Here is a 13,684-nt window from a genome sequence, read left to right as displayed (position 1 = left end):
TCAGGCCTGTCTTTATTTAATAAATTATTTAATTTTTTTAGCCTTTATACTTATGAGTTTAATATATTATTTATTCTTTTAAGACTGGCAAACCCTAACCACAGCAGCTTGCTATACTTTTAACCCAACATAACTATATTTGAGTGTTATTTTACACTGTTATGGTTCTTGATGTGGCATTGTAGGGTAATATAGCTGTGTGCCTACTCTATTACAGCCCTGCAGGATTAGTTTAAATATGGGTGCATTATGGGGGCAGGACAGCGCTGGGAAAATGAAGGATTCTAAAAACATGTCAATGAGTGTCAGACATCATGTATTTCTGGTTTAGCTAGGTTATATTGTTAATGTTGGGAACTTTTATTTTATTTTTGTTGGATTTTGTGTAATCGGATGTGAGAATTGTTTACATGGACCCAGTTGTTTCCATAAACCTGCAAAAAAACATGGACTGCTGCAGCAATGTATGTATGAAAAAAAAAAAACCCTGTTAACCAATCAGAAGGCCCTTACAGCATCACGTGATCATTGGCGGGAACTCTGTTATGGGCGTGACTAACCTTACTTCCGGAGTCTTTGCTTCCACATTCCCCTTTATCGTACCACCATTTGCTTTTCAGCTTGTCTAAGACGCCTTGCTCACTGAGTTTCAATACCGCTAGGTTTACAGCACCTCTTCAAACCATGGGAAATAACATAAATAACATCACCAATGTTATTTTATGTTATTCAGTAGCATAGCAACATTTCATTGAGGCATTCATTGACGTATGCGTGTACCATGACAAAGTGATACGCTTCAATACTCCATCAAGCGCCCCCCCCCCCAACCTTACCCTCCATCCCCTAATACCCACCTCTCCCCTCTCTTCCAGCCAAGCCAGACGAGTATTAACTATATCACTTTGAGTAACCAGCAACACCCGTCCCCTGCCTGTGGAAGAGCCACTTCCTTGCACCCGGTGTCTCGGCAGCCAAATAAATTCCAGGCTTCTTGTTTTACTGTTCTCCTCACCTGTGCTGGGAATATTGAGCCATTTTTTCACATGCAGTGCATTGTGGGAAATCTTTAAAAATGGCTAAACCCTGGCTGATTGTTTTGTTTTGTACAGGGGTATGCCATAATATTCATTCACACACTGAAATAAAATTATTCGCTATGAAACTTGCAATATTTTGTTCAGATCAAACTATTTCAATGGTGCCTATTAAATTGTATTTTTTGCATTTCCACTTATTGCATTGATTTTTTATTGTTGTTGTTATAAGTAGAAGCATCTCAAAAGAAATTTTCATCTTTGAATATACAATATTTTTCAGAATTTCGTACACCTTTAAATTTGTCATTGTGTTTATGGGAATAGAATTGCCTATTTCAGTTGCCGAACAAAAATGAATTGCTTTGTTCAACATTTATTATAGTCAAGAAACATGGTTACGACCAGAAGCTTTCTGCAGTATGCTTCACAGCCATTTATTGTAGTGCTACATGCCATTATTGGAGGTCAGCTACAAGCACACTCTATGCCCACCACATAGCACCTTGATTGTACATCACAGCAACTGGATGGTCCGCCCAGCACATATTAAGTTGTATTCTTAAAAAGCCAAGACGAGAAGTGTGACTTGGTGTGTGGAGAGGGGGTCAAGAGGAACGGCGTGCAGAAATGTAAGGGTCACGTTAAAGCCCTGTCAAACCCCCTACTGCTTAGTACAACTCTTTACATAACATAAACTTCTGTTTGTCTGCTAAAATACTCTTTATATGACTTATCATGAGGAAGATGATATGGGGACAGTCTTCATTAAATGGGGCAATTTTGTGTGTGGGAAGCTTCTCCACAAAAGTGCAACATCAAGGTGCAAAACTGGTCCCACAGACACGACCAGCTCTTAGCTGGTGCTAGACTCAAGTCCTTTTGCAAGGTCCAAATGACCATACAACCCTCGCCAAGCAATGAATGCCCCTATAAATACCCCTCTCCAGTCCTACTTTCAATACCGCTCCCCCTTCACTTAGTGCACACATTACCTTTCCCCCCCTCCACCCATCTCTGCTTCCCACTCTCCACTCTTCTGGCGGTTCCTGCCACACCGCCCTCTCCCCACCCTTTTATCTTCCTTTATTTTTCTTTCCGTTTTCCTCCTCTCACCTGCGTTCTCTCTTTCTTTTCTTTCTCTTTGACTCCGGTCTTGTCTTTCTTCCTTCACTCATTCTCCTCATTTTAACCTCTAGTTAAAAATCAAAAACCCCCGGACATTCTGTTTTAATGCTTACGTCTACTCTGAATACCAGTAGAGCCCAGTAGAGGTACTTCTATGTGTGAACATTATTTTTATATAACACTGTATTCAGATTCTGTCATCTACAACTCTACACCCATTTGTCTCATTTCAATAATTTCACTCCGTAAAACGAAATCTAATTTTCACACTGATGTGGCTACTCAGTACCCTATTAGAAGCACCCACACTCTGCAAAACTCTTTCCCTCTGGCTATACAAACATCTGCCGATGCTGCCATTGTGCCCCGTAAACCTATGTGCCGCGGCGGAAAAGTAGGCGCAATTGTGCAAATCAATATGCACGGCGGCTCCAGTGCTGGATTTGCACAGGGCAGCAGACATTTTTGCTTTATAAATGACCTCCATTGTCTTACACCAAACAATCTTGTAAAGAAAGTGGTGTTTCATATATAAATGTATCACTTGTCATTGTTTAATAGAGGTTTAACAGCAATTTTTTTTCATGCATTTTTTGGCTATGTTGTTGTGACAGATAAGTTATTATGGGATTTAACTTGTAATCTCTCCCTAACCAGAATGGCACCGGGGCCCCGGCATTAAAGGCGCACAGGGCAGTTGCTGGTTACTATCATGCTGTTTTGTTACCCGCTAGTTTGTTCTTACTGGGGCTGACCTTGGAATCACCTCCCCCGCTGCCGCATTCTCCCTTGTCGTACCACCATTTGTTTTTCAATTTGTCCAAAAGCCCCTGCTCGTTCAGTTTTAATACTGCCAGGTTTACTGGATTTCTTTAAAAATGAATAGATAACACTCGATAAGTTACAGCTTGAGAAATCACTCATGACGTCGTGAGACAAAGGATAGGTGAACCAGCTGCAAGTTTCATCCTAAACCACGTTAATCCCCCATCCCTGCTCCAACTCCGTCACCACAGTGTGTGCAGACCCTGAAAAGAAGCATTTACTAGAAACACGTCTGTATTGTGCTGTATGTTTAGGAAATATCACATATAGGCAGTGGTGGAAGTGGACATGAGCAGGGCCGGATTAACCATAGGGCTAACTGGGCTACAGCCTAGGGGCCTCGGGCTTCCAGGGGCCCCTTGAAAGTGCTCAGCAGCAGTATTGATCGGTCGGGGGCGGGGGCACCCCTGGCGTGATCAGTGCTGCTGAGCACTTTCACTGCAGTCCTTCCCCGGTGCGCTGTAGTCTCCTTACTGAGGAGATCTCGTGAGTCTCACTCTCACGAGATCTCCTGAGTAAAGAGCGCACAGTGCACCGGGGAAGGACTGCAATGCCAGGAGAAGGAGGTAAGTGCCTTGGGGGCGGCTCGACTCACCGAGGGGGGGCCATTACGGGGGAATGGAGGCTCCCTTAGCCCAGGGGCCTCCATTCCCTTAATCCGGCCCTGGACATGAGTACGGTGGAATGTCATACCGCCACGTCTCCTACTACCTTCATTGTAAAACTAATAGATTCTATTCACTTACATTCGCATTACATTTTTCATACCGCCACTTCTTAATTTCCACTTCGACCACTGCATATTTGTTTACCAGATCAGCCAAGTATTACCTGTACACATGATATACACATGAAATCTATTATAGCTCTTACTGTGCAGGTATGCCTGGGAACTAACTGCAATGAAGCCGATCATCAGGTGGGTTTCACGCGTGTCCAGTTTTACATGACTGTTCTGGTAATTCTAAATACATATTCTTTTCAACTACAATTAAATGTTTACAAACTTTCACTATATTTCACTTCATTGCTAATATGTAATGCTTAATAGATCACATTATTATTACTTACCGCCATTACATGGTCCTGTGTTTGCCCATTGAACAAAATTAACTTCTATGATTGCTCCACTCTCACTGTATCTCGTTTCCATAGAGAATTCCCCGGCCCATGCTGGGGTTAGAAGTGGGCCGACGCAAGGGTCTTGAAGGAAACAGGGCATGTCGGATTTGCTTGTTTGAAAAGCTAATATGCTAATATGTTAACATGTTGTTTACTCCCTCTGTCAGCACAGAGTTAATTATTGGAGGTGAACCAACAGAGGTAGGCTAGTGTAACATATTATACGTCAAGCAATTTGTACAAAAAAATATTACATTTAAAATAACATTCTGGTTTTCTTTTATTCTTTTGTTTGGTGAAAGAGTGTGATGATATGTGCCTGTGTATAGAAGGGATTTGGTGCATTTAAGTTGTAAGATATGTTTAAAACTAGAAACGTGTATTAAATAAAAAAACGGTTTTGCAACCAAAACATAACTAGTAATCCCTAGCAACCTGTGTGGTGATTTCATCCACACCGGTCAATCCAGTGGTGGGATTCAGTAGGCTCTCACCGGTTCGCCAGAGCCGATACCTAATTTTAGGCTTGGTTCAGCGAACCGGTGACTAGAGGCTGAGTCCACCCATTTCGTTGGTGAGGGGAGCAGGCAGACTCCTTGAAAAGAACAAAAAAAACTCACCTCTCCGCGGCATCGGCACCTCCTCCTCCCTAATCCGTCCGCACTGAATGTCGGGCGTGATGTAATCACGTCACGCCCGACATTCCGCGAGAAGAGGGCGGTGGCAAGCAAGAAGAAGACAGAAGACTAAATGAGAAGAGAAGAGAAGAGAAGAAAAGAAAAGAGAAGAAAAAAGCCGATAGAAAAGGTAAGTGAAGGAACGGAGCAAGGGGGAGCAAAGGAAGGCAGCATGTTAGAGTGTGAAAGGAGAGCAAAGGATCTAGTATTCTTGAGAATGCAGCCATTCAATCCTAATATGAACTAGGGGCATTTTTCTGTGGCCTAATATGAACTGGGGGCATTTTTCTGTGGCCTAATATGAACTGGGGGCATTTTTCTGTGGCCTAATACGAACTGGGGGCATTTCAGACACCAATCAAGAAGCAATATGGAAATATCTTAAATAACAGATTTTTGACAAGTAAGGTATTCTTTAATAATTTTTCTTTAATATTTTAAAACTCTTTCTTATAACAATCTAGTTTTGTGTATCTCTTTTATAGTTCTTATTTAAGTATTAAATGCATGAAATATTAGAATACCTTTCGGTATATATTTTTGTATACTTTAAACGGTCATTAGGGCAGAGAACCGGTTATTAATTTATTTGAATCCCACCACTGCGGTCAATCCACATATCTGATTGGTTAACCAAAGGGATAACCTCTCAGAACATAAAGGGATTGGACCACCCTCTGCACTTGAAAGCAGATTGGTATAATTGACAGGGTCAAGTGTAAGTCAGCGAATAGGCTTTAATTGGAGAGGAGTTGCGGTGCCAAAGTGGGTGTTTCGTGGGGTAGGGGACTGTTTCCCATGATTAGCTCACATGCAAACCTGAAATGATGACTTCTGCCTGATCACTTTAAACATACAATAAACAACAGGTTTTATTTTTTGTATGTGATCTTGCATATACCACATTACTGTACCTTGCAGCAGAATATGATGAAGCTAATGAAATAAAAGATAACACTATTATCCTAAACAGTTCAGGAAAATGAAATTTTGATTACATTAAAGTCACTGTTAACCTTGGTGACGGAGCTGCAGCATTACTGCACTAAGCAGTGGTAAAAAAGTGGTTTAGTAAAGAAAAATCTACAGTAGGAAGCAGGATGGATCTTGCAGTAGGAAAAAAAACAATTATTATGTGATAACCAATCACTGGACAACAATAATATTGACTTATGCCCCTTTAAGATGTCCATTTTGTCCCTGATCCTTGGCAGCGGGGGGCTGGGGTGAGGTGTATAGTTTTTTGGAAAGCATATAGGGGAAAAATAGAGATTAAAACTGGATCACCAATCCTTCTGAGTGATTCTCTAATGACACAGAACACACATACACAGACCAAACCTTTAGCAATGAGCCTAAGGCTGTAACAGGAGGAACATATGACATGGGGATGCAGGTGGCCTCTGGCTAAGTAGGTGACAAGGTCCATCAGCCGTGAAATGAGTGAAGGGTGCATGGATGAGACATAGACAGGCCTGCTACAATATTCTGTCCCACTTTCATTTCTCTACTTTCTCTTTGCAAAAGTGGCTCAACTAGCTTCCTCTAGAAACACTGCAACTTCAAGAAGTAGATTGATGACACGAATGTTTCCCAAATACAGACTTACGGAATCAGGACTTTAATATGTACCTGTAACTTGTCTAGGGATTTTTAAACACGTACGAAGTGGTGGAAGTGAGTTTGTATACAGTGGTGTGCCATACCACCACTTCTCCTACTGCCTTCACTACACAACTATCAAATTCCCTTCTCTTATATTGTCCTTACTGCCACTTCCAAATTTCCACTTCGACCACTGCACGTACTTAATAGAAGTTATTCAATAACGAGGTACAAATCTGCAATCAGTTGGGGGAAGAGATGAGCGGAGAGATTCTGTGCAAATTTAATACTCCCCTTGCATAAAATGCTGATCGATGATTTTGACAGCAATCTGCCAGGACAATTTTGAAAGGAGGGGGAGGGGGTTTAGTGCAGTAGACGGCAGTCACACATCACTGGACTTTTCTGGTTCACAAACATCCAGATGCCATTTAGTCCTGCACTGGGCACCCTTCTTTTTAAACTTCTCCTGTGAAAAGCATTAATTGGATGTTGCTGGTAAGAGATCATATGCGACCTCTTTAACGAAAAGTTATTTCAACATCTGAAATTCACTATAAATGAATTTTAAGAGGCATCAATTCTTATGTATGATCTACTGTATTTTAATTTGTAATAATCATATGCTGCTCCACAAACACAGCTCCCACCACCCACGCATATGATGCTACATAATAGATGCCATTCAGCACAATATCTGTTTATCTTCAAGGTAGCATCCGGTATGTATTGCATACAGCACTAACAATGAAGATGAATGGAGTGAAGTGCAGACCCTGAACTGCTGTACGTGAGATTACTGCCGTCACATGTATCTAAGTGTGCATTTTTTCTATTTATCAAAGCCTGAAGATTAATGCCAGCTATCGTTGCCAGCCTGGGGTAACAAGGACAGCGGCGGTACCAGTACACTGTTGCCCTCTGATCTCAGGATGGTGTTAGCTGGGGTCTAAACAAGATAAGTAGTTTATTATTAAAATAAAATTGTTTAAAATTTTCTTTTTCTAATTTTTTTACATTTTTGTTTTCACTTTGCTAATTTTTGTTTAGGAAATCTGGAACGGGAAGTCCAAATTCCATATCAGCAAACCAGCTCACCCATGCGCAGATTGATAACAGACTGGCATGGAGAGTGATAAGAGTCCTCCTACCACTGCCGACCAGTGCCACTGGGGAGCCGAGCATCACTCTGCTGCCCAGGTGACTTTTATTTTGTTAAATTGCCCAATAGAAGTTATTCTATTGCTTCTATGAGCACTGATAGAAAAACTTCATAACGGAGGGGTCTTGTTAAATAGACCCCTATGTGTCTTATGTATCAGCCAAATAAAATGTAAAAAAATGGCTTCAGTGAAAAACAATAAAGGCATTGACCATGTGATTCTCCAGAATTCTAATGGGTTCAGTCAGCTCCTACCAAAGTCAGCCCACACTGCCTCATTATTGGTAACTAATTACCAGACAGAGGCACCATCATTTAGTTGGCTAACATACATAGTATCCATCAGTTCACCATGACTTGGCAATTCTGGTATGGAAACAGTGTAGTACAAAAACACTTTGTGTGAATATTAAATGTCAGAGCAGGCTAATTAATAAAGTAATTTGCATATGCTAATGTACCTTAAACCCTTTATGTTACTTAATCAGTTCTCCAAAGTAACACACAACACCGGATTTAATATCAATTGTTTACAATGTTGTAAGATTGATGATCTTGAAATAGTTGTGGTCATTTCTCATACTAATACTGGCTCTCTCATTATTATTTTTTTATTTTTGCAAATCCTCACAACTTGATTTATTAAAGGATTGCAATACATAGTTTTAGCCTGCAGATGTCACTGTTGCAATTGATATCTATAGATAGTATTTGCCAATGGCAAAATGTCTCAATTGATAGCAGTGGAAACATTAACACCAGCAGGCTATAAAACAAAACAAGCTCATTAGTGTATCTGGGAGTCGTTGACTTGGTGGACAGTAAAACAGTGTTTAATGTGAGTACTGTTTCCCCAGTGTGGAAGTGTAATCCCGCATGCGCAGTAAAACAACGGGTACTTTAGGGTTACATATAAGATGCCCTTGTGTATCTTTACACCTGAAGCGGCAGGTCAGCCGTGTGCAAGGGCCACTACGTGTAGCATGGGCGTACATAGGGTAGCACGTTCCCTGGAGATGCGGCCTATTCTGAGCAGGTTACTCGAGCTGTGGTACAAAGATCCATACTGCTGACGATAAGCATTAGGATGGATCTTTTTGCATAGCGCCCCTCTTTCCCCACAAATTCAAGCCAGCACCAATGCTCATAGTAGTTACAGCTAACGCCTGCAACCCTTGGACTCCTCCTGATCCTCCATGGCTGTGAGCGTTGAGGTAATAATGTAAAGTGTTAAGTAAAGTGTGGCACTACAAGTCCCAACAAAACCTGGCAGTTATGAACATCTTGGGCAAGCTGGCACTTGTGGATCTACAACATAAAGTTGATGATAATGAATGCCGCTTCTAGTAAATACTCTTAAAGTCTATCTTCACTCTCTTTTAGCATATCCCGATACTGCTGCATTCTCACAAATTATTTTGCTCCACATGCATTTTAAGATACATGCAACTCTAAACATACATGTGGGGGCGCAATTCTGTGGCCAGCAATTTACATGTACGCCCGGGAAGCATAATTATGCTAAATTCTAAACGAGGCCCAAAGACTCAATTTTTACTATCATAATAGCACAGGGATCCTGTAGACACACTAATGACATTATTGCAATACTCAGATTTTGCATCGCTCTGTGCATATTTTACTTGTTGCTCATGACCCGTAAAGTGTGCAAATTTCACCGGTCTGAGCTTTAGGTTGGAAAACAAAAGAGGAAACGAGAAGATAAAGGCCAGAATTCTACAGCTATAATAATTCTCCCCCTGCCTTTCTCTGAAAGTGTGTGCTCTGTCTCTATGACCACCCCCACCCCTTACAACCATTCTCCATCCGTTCACTTGAACTGTCTGCTAACGTTTCATGTTTTGCCTGCTGCAGCAAGACAGTTTATTTCTTATTGCCGAAGGCAAGAGAATCCCTTGTGAGCAGAACAGGACAAGGACATGTGTCTGTAAATGTACGGGGCTGCAGCGTACATGTAGAGGAATATGTTTACTGTCAGGCGGAGGATAGACATTTGCATTCCCTTCTCAGTTCTAGCCTTTGATACTTTTATATTAGGTGGTTTGGTCAGAGATAGAGGCACATTAGAACAAGGTACTGTGGCGGTAAAGGCAAGGATACCAGTTGTGTTCCTAACCTTTACCGACTGCCTCTGTTACTCGCACCTTCATGACCTTTATGTGCTGATTTCTGCTTACGTGGATCGATGCTTGAGCCACTATGTTGCGTTAACAATTTAAAAAGTGCTCATCGACAACAGACAGCAGAGACAGACATAATTTGATCTGCACCAAAATTCACGAGAAACCAGCCTATTACATTGTTGATTTAGGCAGGACAGTCCGGATTCAAGTGCAATGTCTAGCCCTCACACTGGTCTGGGAATAATTGAATAATATTAAACAAGAACACAAGTCTCTGTGCATGTCCCTCAAACTACTTCTATTTTAAACAAAACATAATGTTCACACCGAAAAGGCCAACTAGACAAGATAATGCAGTCTGAGATTTATAAGTCTTTTAAAAGGCATCCAAACCTTGACGCTTCGTACATGACTTATAAATGACTATTATCTGGAAATTGGTTAGTTGAATGATGTTTTAAATGAGGCCATATAATATATTTACTAAAAATGTTTGGGGTGGTTTGCAAACTGCTACATATGGGATGAGGTTATCAGCCCTAAACCACAGGATTTACTAATCCTGCGGTTTGGAGCCTGAAAACTGAAACAGTTTCTGATGTGTTGCAGTTTGCAAACTCCTAAACCACATGCACATAGAGATGACTAGTACAGTGGTGAGTATTGTAAATGTTAGCAGCAACTCAAGTTCTATTTCTAATGATGTAATTTACTTCCTCATAATCCTGGCCCCACTCATGAAGATTTTATCATCGAGTTTATCCTTTCAAAGTACCCAAAAAAAAAATCAGGATTTTTGTGGGCCCGAAATTATTGTACAGTCAGTTCATTACTAAATTGGTTACAATCTGTCAGATGATGACCACAATCGCCTGTTTGTGCTGTCATCGGCCAACAGGAAAACTTTACACCCCTTGCTCTCCGATTGTTCAGCCCTCAACTCTTTGGTCAATTTGACTACTGATCCCATTTTTGTGGTTGAATTGCACCTCGTGTGTTAGGTTTTAAAACAACTTAATAATACTTATTATTATTATTTTTCACTTTTTGTATCCTCATTTCATTATCTAATTACTGAATGTTTCTCTGTATTATGAGTTATTACAATAAAGAACGTTTCTTATTAACTTCATGAGTTGTGGTATCTAAATAAAAGTGATTTTATATCACATTCTTTCTAATTATCCAGCTTATTACAGAGCTAGTAATTACATAGTCATTATTCCATTAGGTTAAACGGTTTACTTCTAGCTAATAACTTGTTGATCCAGAACAAAGCAAAACAACTCTGTTTCCTACCATTTCTAAATTAAACTCCAATAAGGTAGAAGAGGGAGATTTACTAACCTGCAGGTTTAATGCGCTTTGAGATGTGATTTGTTAACTGTGCAATTTACTAAAGGCCGAACCACTCATCAATGTGCATCGGTCAAAATCACCTGATCGGAAACCACAATCCCAATATTTTGAAATGTGATGCATTCAGATCAGGGAATGTATTAAGCGTCAGTTTGCCAAACTGCATGACAATCAGCCTCTTATTAGTCAAAAAAATCGCTGAGATATCTCCAAAAAAATAAAGACAAAAAGCAGGGGAAGGTGTCATAAAAATTATCCATCCCCACACCTAGATATCACAAGTGTGTGCACTGAAAGTGTTGCCCCTGTAGAAAATAAAGAATAGTGTCCTCACTGATGATACTATAAAGAATAGTAGGAATATATATTGCCCCCAACACTTGTAGTGGACGCAATTGTATGCACTGGTGCACATGTGCATGCTGGTATATGTAGTATCACAATAATGTGCCCTCTAGTAGTGTTACGTTGGTACCCACCGGCCAGGGGTTCCAGGAGGGGCCCAGTGCAATTCAACATTGGGCCAGTACTCTCTGAGTTTGATCAATTTATTATTTCCTGCCATCCCCCTAGAGGACCTGGGCCAATACAGAGTATCACTACTCTTAGAGAAAATTGAAGAGGTAAAACCGTATGTTTTACATTAGTTTTTACCAATCAGTTTGGCCGCATGCGGTTTAGGGGTTGCAGACCACAACACAACGGATGTGGTTTGAGTTTTCTGGATCTGAGAACCACATTCAATGTATGGAGGTTTGCAAACCTCACAAAAAAACACGGCTTAGTACATTTCCCCCAAAATATGCTCTTGACTCAAAAACTGAATTTTACTCTGTATCATCATGTCATTGATTCCAGAGGCCTAACACGCAATCATTGGGCTCATTGCAAAATGGGGGGAAGGCGGCATCGCCACATGTCCCTCCCCTGCGGGGGACCGCACTCTGCTCTTCTGCGGGGGCCGGCACCATCACAATGAAGCTCCGATTGGCCTTTCAGTTCCGACCATGCTCAGAACAGAAGAGTGCGGGGCTCTGTAGTAGATGGACAGGCATTGCAAATTACTCTGAACCACTGGTCCATATGGATGCCATTTACCCCCCCCCCCCGACCGCTATAATTCTGATTAATTTCAAGATTTCCTGTAATCATATTTATCTGAGATGTTACCTACTTTAGCTAATTTACTTTCTATTCTGACACAGAGTAATGTTTCACAGAATGTAGATGACACCAAGCAGATGGATGGTATGAATGATACAAAGAGATGGTTTCTTAAAGGAGAATTTGTTGTTCCATGTACCCCTGGGTATACAGCCAAAGAGCATAATAAATGCACAATAAAGCACAGCTCAGTTACTTACCTCAGAGGTGACCCCTTGGGAGTGGCAATGCCATAGCCCTTGGAATCCAAGTTACCTCCCACCTTCATAGTGTCGCAGGGTTTTCTCTGCTCAATATACTCGTTCATAGTGGACTCCAAGAGATAGGCGTATTTGCCCTTAGACTTTCTAACTCTGTTCATTCCGTCCTCGGTTGTCTTTACAAACACAGAGGGTTCAGCTGAGCGCATGTAAGTCCACATCTTTTCAAAGACAGCTATTTTCGATCTCTAGGAAAACAGAATACCAGATCACAGCACTTTGCAGTAATTTAGGAAGAAAATCAACAAGATGCATACTTAATTGTCAGGGAGTCGGTTGATGCCATTAAAAAAAAGCCTTCAAGAAGGAAAATTGTAAGGTGCTCATTTGGAAAACGTGATAGCTCATTAAAATGCTTTCATCGGATAATGTCTGTGCATGTCCTTACTTATGCAACTATTGCTTTAAGCAAAACCGAAGCTCGAAATACAAATTAGGTACAAAATTCTTTGATATCTTGGTAACATGAGACAAGTTGCGAAAATATTTCTTACGTGTCACTTTTATGGCAGAGAGGCCGTATGCATTGCTTAGAATGTAAGGCTTAATGATGGTAGGGAAAAAATATCACAGTTTTCTGATGGGTTACAGAAATGTAAGAAAAATAAGCAGAAAATAAGGCAGTATTCTGTACTGTCAGCAAACCTTACTGCAACAACTTCTTAAGAATTAAATGAACTCTATGGAGACGATGAGGAGTCAACAAGACAACAGGGCACAAAATATATTGACAGCACCGTGGTTTATACCTTAATGAGGAACTAGTTAAACCTAAAGTCGATTCACGTTTCTATGTTATAGTGAAGGGTTAACTCTACTGTATCAAGTTTTGCCAAATCTGTCTATGTGTGCCGTGAGAGGCAAATTGGTTTTACAGAAAGTTTAAAATAAAACCTGGACCTCATTCAAATCTCTACATTTAAAAGTCACCATACTTGCCTATTTTCCTGAAATATCCGAGAGACAACTATGCCTGTCACTCACCTCTGTTACCTATGCACAGTACAGGCTGCCCTTTACTAAGCTAAACCAATATCCATGAGAAATAAGTGTGTTCATTCACAAGAAACTAGGGTCTTGTGAACCTTGTTCGTATAGGTAGCTCACTGGTTCGTATTCAATGTATAGACTGCATTCCCATATTTATCTTTCTTTAATTTATCTCAGTCTCAATAGATAAAGCACATTGACTGGTCTTAGG

At 40.7% G+C, this 13,684-nt stretch overlaps 1 protein-coding gene across 5 annotated transcripts in view; it reads right to left on the bottom strand.

Moving 5' to 3' along the window:
- The window catches only part of GRIA1 (glutamate ionotropic receptor AMPA type subunit 1), a 185,833-nt gene that overhangs the window by 15,300 nt on the left and 156,849 nt on the right, over nucleotides 1-13,684 (bottom strand). For 2 of the 5 annotated variants that reach the window (XM_075210106.1, XM_075210108.1), the window contains exons 13-14: nucleotides 12,424-12,671; nucleotides 561-675 (exon numbers count right to left, since the gene is read on the bottom strand). In XM_075210106.1, the coding sequence (XP_075066207.1) occupies nucleotides 561-675; nucleotides 12,424-12,671 (363 nt within the window). Of the gene's footprint in view, nucleotides 1-560; nucleotides 676-2,920; nucleotides 3,036-12,423; nucleotides 12,672-13,684 lie in introns of all 5 variants that reach the window. The other 3 variants (XM_075210105.1, XM_075210107.1, XR_012691416.1) reach the window with 2 other exon arrangements.

The sequence above is a fragment of the Mixophyes fleayi genome, chromosome 4, assembly GCF_038048845.1.
Source record: "Mixophyes fleayi isolate aMixFle1 chromosome 4, aMixFle1.hap1, whole genome shotgun sequence".
NCBI classification, from domain to species: Eukaryota; Metazoa; Chordata; class Amphibia; order Anura; family Limnodynastidae; genus Mixophyes; species Mixophyes fleayi.
This window is presented reverse-complemented; position numbering and strand designations above follow the sequence as displayed.